The sequence below is a fragment of the Egretta garzetta genome, unplaced genomic scaffold (genome assembly GCF_000687185.1).
Source record: "Egretta garzetta isolate BGI_Z169 unplaced genomic scaffold, ASM68718v1 scaffold24, whole genome shotgun sequence".
Lineage (NCBI taxonomy): Eukaryota > Metazoa > Chordata > Aves > Pelecaniformes > Ardeidae > Egretta > Egretta garzetta.
In genome coordinates this window covers 1,473,258-1,491,275 of record NW_009259494.1, presented here as the reverse complement: position 1 = coordinate 1,491,275, position 18,018 = coordinate 1,473,258, and the positions used below count along the sequence as shown (strand labels likewise).

The 18,018-nt window shown below is 46.1% G+C and overlaps 1 protein-coding gene across 2 annotated transcripts in view; it reads right to left on the bottom strand.

Annotated features, from left to right (window-relative positions):
• Positions 1-2,732: 2,732 nt before the first annotated feature.
• Positions 2,733-18,018, bottom strand: part of LOC104124980 (transient receptor potential cation channel subfamily C member 4 associated protein) — a 28,744-nt gene continuing 13,458 nt past the window's right edge. For both annotated transcript variants that reach the window (XM_009637372.2, XM_035892916.1), the window contains exons 9-19: positions 17,337-17,479; positions 13,020-13,151; positions 12,278-12,336; positions 10,410-10,511; positions 8,628-8,711; positions 8,196-8,286; positions 7,702-7,842; positions 5,578-5,686; positions 5,254-5,366; positions 4,806-5,012; positions 2,733-3,112 (exon numbers count right to left, since the gene is read on the bottom strand). In XM_009637372.2, the coding sequence (XP_009635667.1) occupies positions 2,975-3,112; positions 4,806-5,012; positions 5,254-5,366; positions 5,578-5,686; positions 7,702-7,842; positions 8,196-8,286; positions 8,628-8,711; positions 10,410-10,511; positions 12,278-12,336; positions 13,020-13,151; positions 17,337-17,479 (1,319 nt within the window). In that variant the 3' untranslated portion in view covers positions 2,733-2,974. The remainder of the gene's footprint in view (positions 3,113-4,805; positions 5,013-5,253; positions 5,367-5,577; positions 5,687-7,701; positions 7,843-8,195; positions 8,287-8,627; positions 8,712-10,409; positions 10,512-12,277; positions 12,337-13,019; positions 13,152-17,336; positions 17,480-18,018) is intronic.

Sequence of the window (18,018 nt, the reverse complement as noted above, 5' to 3'; positions counted from 1 at the left end):
CGGCTTCGCACCACATGAATAAACGTAGATCTGCCAGGACTCGCTCCCGTGTCTGTTGTGGGGTAACCAGGGCCTTGGGCTCTGCTGCTGGCGATGTGGGGGGCAAGCTGGGGTCTTTGGGGACATCATTCACAGCCTGGCAGGGGTGGGGAGAGGACAGGCACAGGCCCCCCCTCTCCCTGCTCCATTGCCCTGGCTCACAAGAGCCCTTTCCTCATCCCTTCCCACCAAAACTCCTCAGCCCTGCTCAGCTGCAGGGGAGCAGAGCCGAGTGGGGAGGCAGGGGGGAGGGCAGAACAGACCTCACCAAAACCATCGCTCCTGGGGAAAACATAAAAAAATCCCAACTACAGTCCTGGCGGGGAGAGGGAGGGTTGTCAGGGCTTTGGCAAAGGGACTGCAAAGAAAGACACATCCACTCATTTCTTTAAAATAGATTTCTTTAATAGTTTCCATTTAATATGTTTATTTGCAGTTAGTAAATTGGCATTAATCTGGGCAGCACGAACCTCAGCAATCCACGGGGACAGCGCAGGCTTCCAGCAGTATTTGTTAGCGAGAGGGGTCCCACCTCCGCTGAAGCCAGCGGGTGCTCCCCAACACGCAGGACACTCCCTCCCCATAAATAAGACAAAACAAGGATGAAGAACAGCTGTCTGGTCCCTCTCAAAATGAGATTCTCAAGTCACCTGGCCCAGGCAGATGAGCCCGCAGGAATGTGGCCCCTGGCTAAAATTTGCCTGTGGCCCGCCCTGCGTGCTCGTCCCCCTGCCCGCCGCAGGCAGAGCCTTTTCCCGGAGCCCGCACGCTCCCTTGCTGGAGGAGCTGCTGTGGGTTCTTCCCTGTGCCCTTCCCTCAGCCTCCTGCAGCAGCCCGAGGCAAGAGCCAAGCCAGGCTGCCTGCAGCAAGTGGGGAGCCCCAAGTTTCAGGGAGGAGGGACCCAGGGGCCAGAAGGCAGGCAGGGCTCGCCTCTGCCCAGCCAGGCCCTGAGCTGTACGCTGCAGCCAGAGAGATGGGAATGAGACTGCGGGGTTATAGCAGCAATCATTAGATGCACCAATTAACTGGACTATGGAAAAGGCATCCCTTAACTTAAAAGCCTTTTAATTTGAAGCATTTATTTGATGTGTACATCTATTACAGTTAAGAAGAAGCAAAGATACACCAAAACCACAAATACCCAAGAACAAAAAAGTACAGATGAGAAAGAACTTGGCTCAGGGGAGGGAGGGGGCAGGGCAGGGGCAAGGTGATGAAGAGCAGAGATGCAGGTGCTGTAGCAAGGAGCTCCCCAATGCAAGGGGTGCAACCAGGGTAGCCACACTGGAGCGGGGCAGAGGCTGCCCAGGGGATTCAGCCCCCCAGGGAGCGGCACGGGGATCCCCGGGAGCTCCTGCAAGGCTCCAGGCTCAGCAGCTCTGACTGCTCTGCAAGCAAAGCGCTGACTGTAAGTCCATGGCAGGACACCCAAGTGGGAGACAAGCGAGAGGAGAAGGGTGACATGTAGAGGAGAATGACGTGTAGAGAGCAAGTCCTGCACCTGGGGCTGGGAGCCTCATCCCCTCATCCAGGCCCCAGCACAGGGATCCCTCAGAGTGGGTTTCGTTCTGCTGGCAAAGATTAGAGACGAAATGGTGCCCAGCCCCTCTCCAGAGCCTGGACAGAGCTGAAGTCAAGTCATCTCATCAAATAAGTTAAGAAAATTAAAAAAAATTCAGATGCGTGTTTCAAAGAAAACTGGTTTCTTTTAGCTGGAGCTGCAGGATGTGTATTTTTTGACTGAAATGCAGTGGCTCAGGACTTCAGACTGCATTTCATTCCTGGGAACCTGACTGTCTTGGAGCAACACAATTAACGTTGGCGAGAAGGCAGGGCATGTCTTGGCAATCGGGACTGCCAAAACCCCACTCCACCTTTCCCAACGTATCCTACAAAGTTACCTTCAACCAGGAGTGTTTATTCCTAGCATTTAACACATTCTGATTAAAACAGATCCAGGAACACCTGACCGCTCCAGTCAATATTGCACTTCAAGATTAACGTGTGTGTTGCTATTAAGGCCCAAAAGCAGAGACTGACATAAGACTTCCAGGCATAGCAGGTTAGCGCCAAGAGCAATGGTCCTGGAAAGGATTTTAAAACCAGATTAGTTACCCAAGAAGGGACAAGCCGCAAGTTTAAAAAATTAGTACATTTTAATGCTAGTGCTCCATGAAAAAGCCAACCCCTGTTGCAATTCCACCACTGCCGAAACGTCTCTTTTCTCCACAGCATTGTAAAACTCCTTCAGATGGGATCTGCAGGAAAGACAGCAGGAGCAGAGGTTCTCTCCTAACACACAAACAGACAGATTTAGTACCAAATGATCCAAAAGTAAATGGTAAAGAGGTGACTGGAGCTAGGGCTCTCAGGAATTAGAAGCACACACACGCGCACTCACACTCTGACCACCCCTTATGCCCCGATTCCAAACCCCAGCGGAAGCGTTACCCCTGGAGGGAGTCCTGGCGGTGGCTCTGCACGCGGCTGGTGCGTCGGGGTCCCAGTCAGACCGGCTCCTTGGACCTCACATTTGGAGGGCAATTTGTGTGCTTTTTGACTTGCCATGAGAGCGCCACAACTAAATTGGCACATACAGAGTATCCTCATCTGTCAGCAAAAAAATCTCTGACCAGCCGTGCTGGACTGGGAGAGCAAAAAAATAAAAAATAGAGGCTGGTTTTTGTAGGTGATTATTTTTATCCCAGAACAACTGGAAGATACATCCCTGAATGTGTTGCCCAGAGAGCTTTCGGAGTCTCATCCGTCAGAGATCAGAAACGGGGACCAGGAGGGGGCTGGGGTTTTGACAATGCAGTAACGCTCCACGGTTCCAAGCCGCACACGCACACACACACTACACAGCGTATCCCTGAAAATCCACGGGCTGCGAGGTACCCTCCACACGCTGTCCATCTGAAGCCAGAGTGAAGAATTACTCCTCAGAAAAGTCTCTGTCAATGTCCATATACGCCTCGTCGATGTAGCTAACTATGGCACAGGGGGATGTCCGGTCTGGACTGAGCAGTATAGATACAGTCTCTTTCCAGTAGGTAAAACTAATACATGAGCTCTGCGGGAAGAGATGAAGAGGCTGGTTAGCGTGGTCTGCAGGCACCCACGCGCAGCAGAAGACATGTCCCAAAGGCATTCAGCAGAGGGAACTGAAAATCTCTTCCTATTCAGCCTGACTTCCCCAGCCACGCAGGCCGGCACCCCTGAGTCACCGTTCAGCCCACCCTCTGCGGGGTGTGGAGCAGAAGGGGGGGATGCTGAACCAACCGCATCCTCTACAACCGGCCTCCCGCTGTCCAGCTACAGGCAGGGGCTCCCAGCACCTGTGGCAGCTACAGCCCTGCTAAGAGCAGCACAGGGCAACCACCACCCCAGCAAGCCCACATGGGCAGGGGGGCCCACGAGCAGCACCCCCACACAGAAGCCCAAGCTTCTCCTTTGCTGTCCAGTCCAAACACAAGCTGGGACACCACAGTGCTGCACGTCAAGCCAATGCTGGCAGCAGCTCCCACTCCTCGGGAAGGCACGAGGACAACACAAACTCCCTGCTCACACCCCTCCCCCATCATTCTCTTACAGCCAAAAGGCCTCTCTGGCAGCCCTACACCGCATTGCCTGTTTCCCAAAGCCTTTACACGCTGGACAGCCCACAATTTCTACCCCACCAGTGGCTCCAGACACAGCAAGTACCGTAGAGCCCCCACACAGCACAACGCGACCCTGAAATGCGGCAACGGCAGAGAGGTTTGGTGTCGGCAGCCCCTCCCCTCCGCAGCCCAGCGCAGCGCCGACGCGTCGAACCACAGCACGAGCCCTGCGACGCAGCGCCCGGGTGTTGCGGGCCCCGAGCCACCCTGCCGCTCCCCAGCACCGACCCAAGCGTACTGCGCCGAGCCACGCTGAGAGAAAAGCATTACAGGTCTGCACCATTCCCTGCAGCTTCTCCTTCCCACTCCCCCGTTCTGGGGAACTGAAGCTCCTTATTTAACTGCTTCCAAGCCCCGGTATCGCCCCTCTTCAGGTACCTTGTCTGCAGGAGACTGTCTGCACTGCACTCAGGCTGCAGCCGTGGGGCCGTGTGCTGCAGTGTACGTGTACACCAGAGAAGGAGGGCTTTTCCACAAACACATTAAAATCTGTTAAAGCTGCCACCCGAGCACTGAAAAGTCCAGGAAGAAAATCATGCAACCTCGCTTTAGCCTTCTAGGGCATACCCAAGGGAGTCACCTTCTCACCTCAGGTCATTTCTTCTTCTCAGTGCCCAAGACACACCAGCTCTGCAGTGGAAACTTGCAGGCTGCTTTCCACAGGGCAGCTGCCTTGTCTTCTAGCACCTACACCAGACACTTTCCCTGCACTGTTTGCCACACCAGGAGGAGAGGGGACACTGGTTAAGACACTAACCAGTCTGGGAGCTAGATTCTGTCCTGCCTCCACATCCCTGCACAGGGCTGGCCATCTCGCCAGCCCTCGCCTCTCAAACGCACTCAGCACTGGCAAGCCTCACTTCTGTGTGCCACAGCCGAGAGGCTTTTGTTTGCAGGGAAACCCAGCACTTACCTCGAGGTAGCCTGCCTGCAGAAGGGACCTGACTGGGGCAGACTGGGCGAAAAGCACTGCAGAAAGTTACACTGGGGGACGGAACTTGCTCCCTTCTTTCCCTTCATAACCTCCCAGTTCCCATTTTTGCGAGGTGGCTAGTAGACAGATATTGCTATGACTGATTCTTGCTATGCAAGAGGTTCACATACATTTTCTAAGCAGGTGCTGTCTTTATCCTTGTTGAGGTAATGCTGTTGCCAGAATCGCAGGAGACTGTGGAAGTTGTTCAGGATGAAGCCAGGGTACTTTTCTGTATATTCCATCTGTTGCAAAGTGCGCAGATAAAAAGGTAGCTTTTCTTTCCTTCGGGCCAGCATTAGGATCACTAAACTTGTGTTCAAACAACTGACATTTTCCTAAAATTAAAAATGACACAGTGGGTGATAAAACAACAAAAAAACCAGAGACATGGGTTGTACACACGTCCTTACAAAACGTGCTTGTGGTAAGCATGCAGAGGATGTGCTCCTAGACATACCAAGAAAGGAGGGACAAGGGTCTCCTCCAGAGAAGCCAGGTTCCTCCCTGCTCCCAGCCCAGTTCATCACTACACAATATCACAGCAAGATAACTGCAAAGTTACCATCAGCTATTTACCTGTGTAAGTGTCTGTACATGAATAATATTAATGAGACGGAAAAGAAAGGACATTCTCATGGACATCTGGGACATGTATGATAACAGGCGGCACTCTGACAGGACTTCTGCAACTGCAGCAAGAGGAAAAAGACAATCGTCAGGTGCTTCAAGTTCAAACACACTGGTCCAAGCAATACGGCCATAAGAACTGGTGCTCAGAGCATAGCAGCAAACCTGCAAGGTGGTATTTCTCTGTCTAAAACCAAAATTTTCAAAGCCCAGACTTACAATAACCATTATCACTATCAAACTCCCCCCATCCTTCCATTTCTTATTCTTTACCTTTAGCATCAGACTGATTCTCAAATCGGTCCAGGGACAGCGTAATGCAGCGAACAAGCATGTTTGAGTCCACCAATGAACTGTTGATCTGATTTAAAAATATCTGGAACTGAAGAGGAATACTCTTTAGTGTTGCATTAAAACCCAACCAAACAGAAATTCATCCTACACGAACTCTCTCTGACAGAAGAGCACTTCATACTCTTTTCAGAATGTGCACAGCCAAGAGCTGCACTAAGCCAATTATTCTGTTGGCCCAAGGGGATCAGGTCAGTGAACCCAAGCAGGAAGAGCTACAAACAGGGTTTGGCAAGTAGGGCAACAGTGACCATTCTCCGTATCTTCAGCATTGAAAGAGTACAGTTCTTGAAGCTTATTGGAGAAACCGCCTCGAATTCCGAGCACAAGCACCTAAAACAAGCACTTAACCAACATAAGGCTTCACAGATGTGGACAATTTCCCCTTCCCTTCAGAAACAAGAGTCAGGTTCTGAATGCCAAAATACTCAGGGTCATTACCTTTTTGTTATCTCTAATGACAATAAGAGGAGACACACACTCCCAGGCCTGCCTCATCCAGTCCAAGCCAATACTGGCACTGAGTGCTGACCAAAGATCCCCACAGCAAGTTCCTTTAAAACCACCATGAAACAGAAAAACGCCCAAGTCCTTGCACCATCAAAATCTCTTTTGAAGCTATGTCACTTCAATGAGACCAAGCTTTCATGCACTATTTGTTTTGGAAGAGGGAGACGAGACAGCATGGCCACTGGTCTCTGTAGTTCCTCCAGCTCCATGTTTTCCTACACTTTATTTTGTACAGCAGACATTGACAGGGAGGAACACAGTGAGGGATTCATACAGAATGAGAATTAAAAAGTGTTTAGATCAATAAATAGGAAGCACATACAAAGTATAAAGACAGAGTCTCTAGAATGTGTGAGTTCATTCACCAGAAAACCTGAAATTAAATAGATCTTTCTTTTAAATACGTCTCTGCTTCTATTGTCCAAGGTCTGCCAGACCTAACAGCAACCAGAGAAAAATTACAGTAACATAAGCAAAAGTATGAGGTCATTCAAACCGACCCAACAGCTGGTGTTACTTGCCCAAAGTGCATGAGAACATGAAACCACTTTGCATAGAGAGCTGCCCATTCGCGATCTACATATGCAACTAAGTTTTATAGATAATTACATCAGCCATGACTTCTTAAAATGCCTGTAAGTTCAAGTAACATCAAAGACATGCAAAGGCCTGGTAAGCCTCTCTCAGCCATATGAGGGTGGGCCTAGAGAGCTGCGTTTGTTCAGCCTGGAGCAAAGGAGGCTCCAAGGGGATCTCATCACCACGTACCAGTACCTAAGGGGGAGCTACAAGGAACATGGAGACTCCCTTGTCACAAGGAGTCCCATGGAGAGGACAAGGGGGAATGGACACACGTTGCTCTTGGGAATATTCCAATTTTTCCCCAGGGGAACAGAAACCCATTGGAATAATCTCCCCAGGGAGGGGCTGACTCCACTACACTGGACACTTCCAAGCCTCAGCTGGACAGGGTGCTGGGCCACCTTGTCTAGACCGGGCTCTTGCCCAGAAAAGTTGGACCAGATGATCCCTGAGGTCCCTTCCAACCTGAGATTCTATGATTCTAGGAGAAGATATGTCTTTTTGCAGTATCAAATATCAATGACATTTTAAGTTACCTCCATCAAGGACCGCCCTCTCCCCACCCCCCCCAAGCTCCAGTAAAAGACTTTTTGGAGCCTGTCTCCATGTCCACAATCATCAGCTTAACCCAAAACACAGCGATTTCACAGGAAATGTTCTACCATCTTTGAGCCCTGACCTTGGACCTGCCTGATCACGTAACAGGGCAATGTTTTCTGCATGGCTCAGTGCTTGCTGATTCAGAACAGCTGGGAGCACTTCGGAAAACACCAGTGCATGCAGCAACACACATGCTTGCAAAGAGACCCGGGCAGCTCACTACTCTGTGTTTACTGTGCACCACCCTCAGCAATCCCATCAAAATCAGCAAATGAACCTGAGTTTCTTAGTGCTAGGTTTGGTTCTGAGAGCATGTAATTTGACCCGCTGGGGAGGGCTTTTACAAATATTTACCTTCTCATCTGTGTTGATGTACTTGTTGAACCTCTTGAATGCATCAATATTGAATTTCATCAGTTCTCCCAGAAGGTCAAAGTAACTCTGAAGCACATCCCGTGATTTGCACTCACTATCAACAATGCAGTAGAGAATATGCTGGCACAGGAGGAAAACATGTTACTGCCACAGTTCAGCCCAAGCCAGCAGTACAGCACAGACTCCCATTTAATACTATTTAAACCTTTTCTCTGCAGATTTAGTTCTCAGATGACAGAACCAAAGACAGCAATTCAGATGAGTCTTCTGCACAATTAACTTCCCAGTGATGCAGGCTAACGAACCAGCCACCCCACACCTGGTTCCCACAAGCAGAATTTGCTAATAATTTTCAAAAATTTCCCTATTCCCAGTGAATATTTAACACTACTATTTTTTTTTTTTTAATTCATTACAGATAAATCCTGCTATGAAGATACATTACAGAGGGAGCTTGACATATACTTCATTACCTCCAGGAGTCCTCTCTTTAGCAGGAACATCTGGTCTGCATAGGAGGTGGTGCCTCGCAGAAAACTTTCAACTGCCCTTGCTTGCCAAAACCTGAGAAATAGAAGAAATGAGGTTTTAATTTTGGAGCAAGGGGAGTATTTTATCACAACTATAATTTAAATCAAAATTCCTACTCAGTTTCATTCCTATCTGAAGCTGCATTTAGACCTGTTCATCTCGAAGAAAATCACTGACTGTACTGGGCATGAGTTCAGTGCAAGCTTCGGCGTTCTCCCTCACCTGCACTGCCATCATAGCCAAGTGCAACAAATCCAGATCTTGTCACAGCTTATGGTTTTCAAACATTTTCAACAGCGGTAAGCTATATACCTGCCCCCCCCCAACTTCCCAGTCAACTCAAACCAGCATGTTACAGTGCAAAGTGAACCCACCTGAAGGAGGATTCGGCTGGTTCCTTCTTCATGACCTGAAGCAGCCTGGTCAACAAGCCTCTCTTCCCATCACAGACAAGACTCCTAGAGCATGTGAAGAAATGACAGCATGAACAGAAGGGCTGGCAAGCACCGCACCCAGTAGAACACCGATTCCTGTCTCTTCTCCAGAGCTTTTAATGATCAAAATCCCAGTATTAAATATACAGTACAATTATTAACTAACTTGCACTACTAATTTTACCAGTAGAAGAGTTCTCCTCGCTGTCTTTGGTAAACTTCCGCAATACCTGCAACAAGACTTCCAAACAAATCCTAAAGAAAAATCATTCATTTTCTCTCAAAATTTTCATGATTTCAGAAATACCAATTCACAGCTTGTAAGAAATAGGAGATTAGAAAAAAACAACAACAACATATAAACCACATTTGATCTTAGGAATAAAAGAAACCCACACCTTTTTTGCTCAACAAATGTAAAGGAAGCTCTAAGTTCTGTTTAGGAGGCAGAGCATAGTATGGAAACCTAGATGCTACATTCTGTATGTACTAGTAAAAGCATAGAGGCTGTAGAACTGCAATACTACTTGTATTAAATAGCACCTTTTGTGGGGTATCTGCCTATGGTAAGCTCGTGCAGAAGAAATGCCTGGATCTCCTCATGTATCAAGAAAAGCAACATGAACATGAAATGCTAAGGGTGGAAAAGAAACCAATTTTAGGCCAGAAACTGAGCAATGCTGCCTGTCTGGCTATACAAACCACCCTGCAGAGGTAGAATACAGTGTTTCAAGTGGCACTCTTCTACTCAAAACAACCCAGAAAGACCCACAACCCAAAAAACCCCAGCATGCATTTTCAGCAGATGCATCCAGGTCACTGGCTACGTACCGTACCAGCACCTTTGCTGGGCAGTCAGTAGCTGGCTGACAAAGCCCTTGTGGGAAGTGGTTTTCTTGCAGCACGACAGTCTGTTCTTACTAATGCTCGAGAGAAATGAGAAACTTTGCAGGTTGGAAAAAGCTGTTTACACCCCTGCTCCACTTCCTCTCAGTGTGCTCCTAACAGGGTGAATTCTTTTTCCCCTAAATACTTACACCTTTTTGAACAAAGCCAGAGAGGTACCTGTGCTTAGAAGGAAATAATACAGACACCATTTCTTCCCAGTTAGACACAGTATTATGATAACAGTTACAATCTAGAAATTCTCTCTCTCTTACAGAATTCTGACAACTAAATTCTACAAACAATATTTCACCTTGTGAGGTTTGTACACCAGAATCATGTATTAAAGAGCTTATTAATTAAAAATAGTCAATCTGACATACTCAAATACAAGACTAGAGATTCTGTAAGTGGTTTAACATGTTAATCTAATTTAGCTTATTGTAGCTATTAGCTGCTCTTAGAAGAAAGACTCTTGAGTAGACGCACTTAGATCTGTTTATGCGGGCTGCAAATGGACATTATGTGTGCACAGACTGCTCCTGAGTCTCAAAACTAAGATTTATTAGTAACAGCAATCCATGCATTAGAGGTTTAATTTCCAGGTCTGTCTGCAACGCCTGTAGTGAGAATGCCCAGCCAAACAGGCAGACCAAGAACACCATAACAAAGTCTGGGCCATGAACTCAAACCCCCCATTTTGGGTTGCTTTTGTTTTTAATAAAGCAAGTGAGGTGGACAGAAGGGCCTCAAACGAAATGGGCAACATCAAACCTCCAATGTAAGTGCTTGCAAAACACTAGAAGCTGCTGACCTGAACCTTCTATGCCTACTCACCTGTCTGTGTTGACAACTGCATCAACTTCAGGGATGTTGGCTTTATGGGAGATTGCACTCAGCTCATTAAGTTCTTGGCTGTTTAAAAGGAGATACTTGTTCCTAAAGCAAGAAAGTTGGGGAGTAGGGGAGAATAATGTGATGAATTTGAGACAGGCAAACATGCAATTCCATGAAGAGTAAAGCCACAAGCCTACGAGGGCCACAGGACTAGGAGATCAGCGTTCACCTCTCCAGCTCTTCGTAACCATTCACACTCTACTCCCCTCTGCCACAGCACACGCCCACATTAGGCCAACTAGCTGCTCTTTCATAAGCCTCCTCCAAAATTTGCCAAATGCAAGTTTCAACACTGACCAGCTTTGAGATGCTGGTTCTTTGTGGTTCTTTGTTCAGGATCAGGTTTGTTTTGTGAATATTTGCTTCCAGATGGCACTCGCTTTTGAAAATCTCAGCAACATTCTGCTGAATTTCACCACTTAAATAGCAAACTTTTCCACAGCTTCTTACAGTCTTTCTCTGCCATATAGTGACTATGCTCCTTATCAGTAATAAACCTCAATTAGAAAGCAGAAACTGCAAGAAAGTACTCAATCATCCTGGTATTTGATTGCTCTGAGCAAACTGTTTAGTCTGGAAATATTTAAAAACTTCATAAAATGTAGAAAGCAAAACAGGAATGGATATAAACCCACAGACTTTGCATCAAATGCTTTGTTCAAATACTGAACTTTTCATAATGAAACCCAATTTATATGTAAAATAAATTAAATGCAGAACAAGTCTGACAAAGCAGAAATATAGTCCAGAGGCTCTCTGACGGACTCCCTGCCCAAGGTCAGCATGCTCCCTTACAGCCCTCCTACTTCAAAGTGCTCAAGATCAGACTGCAAAGATTTATTTACAGGAAGCCTAAGGGAGCATAGGATGGTGTGGTGAGTGTGAGGGTGTGCAAAGAACCTATTCATCCAAACACAGCCACTACACAGAGTTTAAATTATTAGACCAGAAAGGTGGTGGGGATGCCGCCTCGCTTCAAACACTATCTTCCAGATTAGTGCCTGCTGAGGCAGTCATGTGAAGCTCCTTTTGACCTGGATCAACAGGTTTCTGCAATGAAAATACAGCCTCTCTCCCCATGCAGCAAACAGTTCTCCAAGTCTGGTTTATGCACAGTTTAACTGAAATTAGTATACAAGTAGTTGTTCTCATCCTGTCCTCAGCTAACTCAGCGTACCTGTCATTTCATAGAAAGTTCATGGAACTATTTATTTAAAAACCCTGACCAGATTCCACACATTCCACTTGCTGAAATGCTGCAGCTGAAAGCTGTTTTCTGCTTAAAGCAGCCCAAGATCTTTGTAGTAACCACTTAAGTAGGAACATCTTCTAAAGAGAATTTATTGGAAAACCTGCAGTGATTCCTGGACAAACAATGTCTTGCATGGAGGATTTACAATAGAGTTAAACCTGAGCATGTCCCCGCAGCGTACATGTGCTCTGGTGAGCATGCTGGCTCACTATCAACTCTCAGGGAGAAGACAGATAAACAAGACTATGAAAGCTGCCTCCTTATTTCTTCAGCCAGAAAGCGTTAACTCATCACATAAATGTTTCAGTTCATTTCAACACAAAGCAAAACGGGTTATTTTTAATCATCAGACATACTAAGAGATGCCCTTTGGAGAGCATATCCTTAGCCTTTTCACAGGAGGAGCTGAGAGGCACATGAACACCTGAATCGAGTTTAAGGACAGTACAACATTCCATTCACACGGAGCCTGCACCGTGCCTAGGACACCCGCTGTAACTGCAACCAGGCAAACAATACTGCCGAGCCACAATCTACCACAGCTTTTCATACTCACTCATGGTGATCACTAAAGCTCTGAAGAAGCCTCAAGAACTGTATCTTTAAAGTAATGTCCTAAAAAGAGACAAGAAAGGTCAAAAAATTTTGCTTTAGTATTTTTTGGATATCATTAGTTAGCAAGCTGACATGAAAACAGCTGAATTGAAAACTTATCCAAATCAAAACCATTTGGAAGGCAGAGCAAGTGATTGGCATAAATGGAGAAGGCTGCACTTTGCAGGCTTCCCAAAATAGCAAAGACATGGAGACTGCCTTCAAAGCTACAGTTGAAACAGTTAATAATTTCTTCTCACTGCAAAGGCAAAAAAAAGCTCATCACTGTATTGATCAATTTAGAATATCTAGGTTTGGGGGAAATAAAAAAAAAGAAAAACCCCAAGCCCCCAAAAGCCTGACTGTGATCCACTTTGTGTTCTGTGCCTCTCCTTGCTAGACCCACTCACTAGCTACCATTTCCTTAAGTTTTGGTCAACTTCTGTCTTTAGCTTCCAGGAACCACAGAATTTTCCCCTCTCCCAGTTCTAAAACCAGGAGAGAGGGGAGAGGGTAAATTGCCCTCTGCTAAACTGCTAACACATGCCAAAGACAGAGAGTTAAGCAAAAAGAGTAATTCACAAAAACCTGAATGCTACCACATCTCAATTCATTAATTACAGAAGCACCCAGTTACTCAATACAGTTCCTCAGAATTATATGATAGGATAAAAATCCAATACAGAATTTAAAAAGTTACTCACTGGGCTACAATCACAATTTTGATTGTGTCCATGCAGAACAAGGGCCGATGCCGAATGCTTTCTCCAGATCAGTTTGTCAAACAAGTTATTGAGGCCAGGAATCAGTCTGAACTCTGCTATCATTTTATGAACCTGGAAAACAAGAAGCACATACTCATTTTCTGCAGCCTCAAATACGGATATAACATAGTCTGGTAAACCAATGGGACCAATTCCAACATCCTCTGACAACAGAGGGAGTGAATTCTTTTCTCAAGCAGCATGTATTTGTGTTAACATGCACACCAACCGTGGTGTATCATTAGAGCAGTTTCCATTTGGTGGAAATGGATAGAAAACAGACATTTTGGGAGAAAGCTGTTAGCCAGTGCTTCAGTTAACCACTGCACCTCTGGAAGCAGCTTTGGACACCGGGAGATCACTTACAGTGCATTCAAATACATCTATTCCTAACTTCTACGTATCGCAAACCTAAGTTGCAAATATTCTGCTGCCAGTCATCCACTGAGCATGTCGCTAGTTCACACAGCTGAGGCAGTCCTCTGAAGACAACAGAAGCTATTGGTATCTATTTTGTTCAAGTGACCTAGGCAGGAGTTCTGAGCAAAGCAGAGTCCAGCAGTAACACAACCATGCTGTAGCTCAAGTGCTGCTCCTTCCAGCTAAGGGGAAGTTGAACTTCTTTAGAGAATGCTCAGAAGAGAAGAAAATGCCAGATTACTCAGGTTTATTGATCAATCTGCCTGCCAAGCTAGGACACGGTACATCATGACATGTTTGAAACAGACTATAAAGCTACTCATGTAAAAAGGCTAATAATTTTGGTGTGAAGCTGCTAAATACCTTCAGTCCAAGCTTTGATACTTTTGATGGAAGCAATTTGAGGAACAGGAGAAGTACAAAATGGGACTCTTGTCAGCTGCAGGCCTATGACAAGCAGTATCCCTTGAGATGTGGTGCAAATGAAAACCACGCATGATTGGGAAGCCCAACATGCTGCAAAAATTAAGTGCCCAAAGCAGTAATGGACAAAGTCAAGTTACCTGAACAATAACCCAGGTCGTCCCCGAGATGCACAATTACAGCCAGCAGTATTTCGAGCAGATCACTCCATTTGGTCTATATCCTCAAACACCTAATGAATCCAAAATATTTGAAGCCGATGCTATTTTACAGGTTTTCATCCTTACTCTTGTTCACAGCATAGCCAGTATTTCTCTTGGCTGTAGCCACCAACTTTCCCATCTATATGGAAATCTCATTCCCACTGCTGGGCATCTCTGAATATCACACCTGAGGAAGCATGCAACTCCTCCCCACCTTACCCTGACAGGCTGCAAAGATTGGAGTCCAGCAGCGCTCCCTTACTTTAAAACGCTCCCGGGCACTTTGTTCGAGTCACAAGCCTTCAACAAACACAGCTCTGAGGAATCTCTCTGAACAAAGCGCTCCCTGTAGTCCCCGTCCCTTGGTGGCCAGTGTGGCACAAGCACAACGAGATGAAACCAAGTGTGCGAGCCGCCCCTCACTAGAGGAGTTCTCTGCTCCTTCCCACAGAGAGCACAATCTGCTTATTCCTAATGACTCATCCCTAATTTCCAACACGCTCAGTTTACTTATAGTTGTTTAATTCCAAGTTCTCACCTGACTTACGGCCACATGACAGAGCTCCTGAGTCACAGTCATTGCCTTTGGATCATGCTCTCTGCCAGACCCCAAACTCATTACAACGGCTCCGCCTGGGGATGCCAAGACAATCCCTGCTCTGTATTCATCCTTCAATCTCCTTTGATTTTTTCCTCTTGCTACCCAGCTTCACATGAACTGCTCTATTGCTTTCTCACTACTAAAACTATTATGAGCTCCTGCTGTGTGCAGTTTGGCTCCCTATATCAGAGGCAAGTAAATCAGCTGATTGCCTTTCACCACAATACAGACATGCAAGACAGCCTAGAAAAGTATGTCAGTTGAGTAATTTAGGGTGTGACCATGAAAAGGAAGCAAAGGCACAGATCTGCAGTGAAACACCACTTATCCCCAAGGGTGTGATCATCCCCAGCATGGCAGCAGGTAGGAGCCAGCTTGCTGCTAGCATGGTTGTTGATTTATGCAAGTTAGCCATCAGTCGAGTTTAAACCAAGAGTTTAGAGTAAACATTCAGGAGCAGGTTGAGTTTGTTAGGAAGCTGCATCATGCTTCAAGCAAATGCTAGACCATTATGTTGATTATCACAGTGGACTGAAGCAGGTCTGTGATGCCCTTTAGAAATTCTATGCAAAATTATTCCAATATAAAAACCTTTGGCTGCTCAGACTGGAAGACCAATACCACAGATCCTGTGCTTTTATTCCCTTACAGAAAAAGGGATACCATCAAGCGGCTGAAATGCTTGTCGTCGGGAGTGCTATTGCAGACACTGCCATCCCCTGCTTATTGGGGCTTTCCATGTAGAACTGCTCCACTCCAGTTCTTAATCTGACTGCCTCTCGGGAAGGGGAATGGATTCGCATCTGCCACACAAGTCTGAAAACTCTATGTGGATTAAGGAATGAGGGATACATCGTGTTTCAAAGGCAGTGGATTTTACAAGAAGAGCTGGCTCTGGACAAAAAGTGTTTGGGAAGTAACTCAAGTCCTCCAAGAATTCAATTTTAGTCCTGAATCAGCCCTGGAGAAGAAGTGAACTGCGCGCCAGCTTTACCCTTAGACAGTTTCCCAGTTTGCAGGGGGGCAGAAGTAGCAGAGGAAGAATAAAAATCGTTCTCCCAGGATATTTAAAAAAAAATAAAATTAAAAAATCAGCTTCAAAGCTAGCTATTTCAGGAGCATACTCTCTACCTTGTCACATCTGACAGTAACACACTAGAACTGCCCCAAGGAGGTAAGGCAGCCAGCACCGCCAGCTCCCTGAACAGGCGGCAGCAGGATGAGTGCAAGCTGGAAGTAGTTTCTACACTATCTATAGAACTGTATTCTTGTGGTGAAATCAGGCAGGGAGGAATTATCTGACTTGATACAACGGAAAAGAAAAAGTCCTCCTAACAGAGCCATGTTCTGGTAGTTCCAGTTATATCCTGGTTTTTTTTTTTAAATTTTATTTCATGCCCAATTGAAACCATACTTGGGAACGACAACAGGATTATGAGTTTCTTATGGCAGTGACTGTGGTTTCTGCAATAATTGCTAGTTTCCTCTGGTTACTGTTCTAACAGAATATATTTCTTTTTAATGCTGAGTATCCATTTGTAGGTTCAGAGTGAACAGGTTGGTTATATGTCCAGGACTGTACTACAAAATGCACTTCTATTTTAAATTCAGATTAAGAGATTTAAAAGACTGCCTGCGGTGAGTATTTGTGACTTCTATACAGCAGGAGGTTGCCAGCAAAGAACAAAACACTGACAATAAATGTGCTTAGGCAACAGCTCCCCAACACAGATACTCTTGCCCAATATAACAGCCCTTCAACAACTCAAAACAATTTGATCCTCCCAGTCTCTAGGGTACCTGAATGCCCCTGCTGCTCTGCTGAGCTGAGCAGACTGGTGCCAGTGTTGGAAACCTGTCAAAACCATACCAACGGATTGCTTTTCTTTCCTCTTCACAATATGCTTTTGACCCATCTAAATCAAACTATAGCCAAGCTGCAGTGATTGGTTCTCCGTAAGCCTACGTGAGGCAGGGAATAAATTATTTTTCATTTTGAAAGCAAGAAATGCGAAAGGAATAGAGTGGGATTTCTAGGCAGTGCCTAGTGCAGACAGCACTGAAGTGTATCCTCCCAGCTGAGAATTTAACAACACATTCAGCCAAGACATGGGAACCCTACTGCAAAAATCACCCATTTACAAATCACTCCAGAGGACTCCCAGAAGTGAAAGCAGCCAAAGAAGAGGAAGGCCTGAAGGGGCTTTGTCCAAGCGGGTCACCAGTGCACCAGGAGGGGGAGGAATGCTTGGCTGCAGCTCCTGCGGCACCCAGGTACATCCAACCGCCACCTCATACACAGAGGCTGGATGCTTCATCCAGAAGGCATCCTCCTGCATCCACCTTGCACCAGAGCAGCAGCTCTGCAGACTGACCACCTCCCCGACACTGGTCAGTGCAACTCGTGGCAAGCCCTGCCCAACAGCTTCCTCTGGTTCTCAGCAATGAAACACTGCCTGTTTGTTTGTGCGTCGCTGCAATGATGGGATTTGCCCGGCTTTATGCCTTGAGCTTTGGCCTTCATGTTTCTGTGTCCGTGACCCAATTAATGAGCACTCAGGTTTAAAGAGACATCAGCTTCTGCACGCACGACCGTGTACAAGTGCTCACCTGATTCCTTTGTCGCCCCATGAGCAGCACGCAGAGAACATACAACACCTCCAGCTTATACATAATCTCATGCATGATCTTCATGGACTGTGGAAGCTGTGTTCGTGTTGAGGTGTTGGCCAATCCACTTTCATCCGAAGACTCTAAAGATGGCAAAGATGTGAGCCTGAGGCAGCTTCAGCAGGGAAGGATTTGTTACAGTTATGACTGTTACACTGAAACATGGCAGATGTAAGACCAGCTTGAATCTTCTTCCCAACTAAAAGTAGTGATGTACAACAAATAACCAATTTACATTACATGCTACAGAAGAGAAAAGACCTAGCTGGAGCTTTAGAGGAGAGAAAATTAGATTTTAAGAGAGTATTTAATTTTTCCATAATAAGCGAAATGGCATCATCTATCTAAAATAAGTAAGATCACCTATATGAATTAATAGACTACTGCACCAGAAAGGACATGGCAGAAAAGGTAATAAAAGCAGGGGTGAGATTACCAGAAGCATTTACTATTAGTCTACATTCCTTTCATACCTCAGTACCAGTATACTTAGGCCACAGTTAAATAATTTTCATAGCCCTATCTACTGCTAAGGGCAGAAACAGGATATAACACGCCATGATTGCAAGCGGAAAACACGACAGAAATCATGAGTGATGCAAGACAGTAAATAAGGACATAG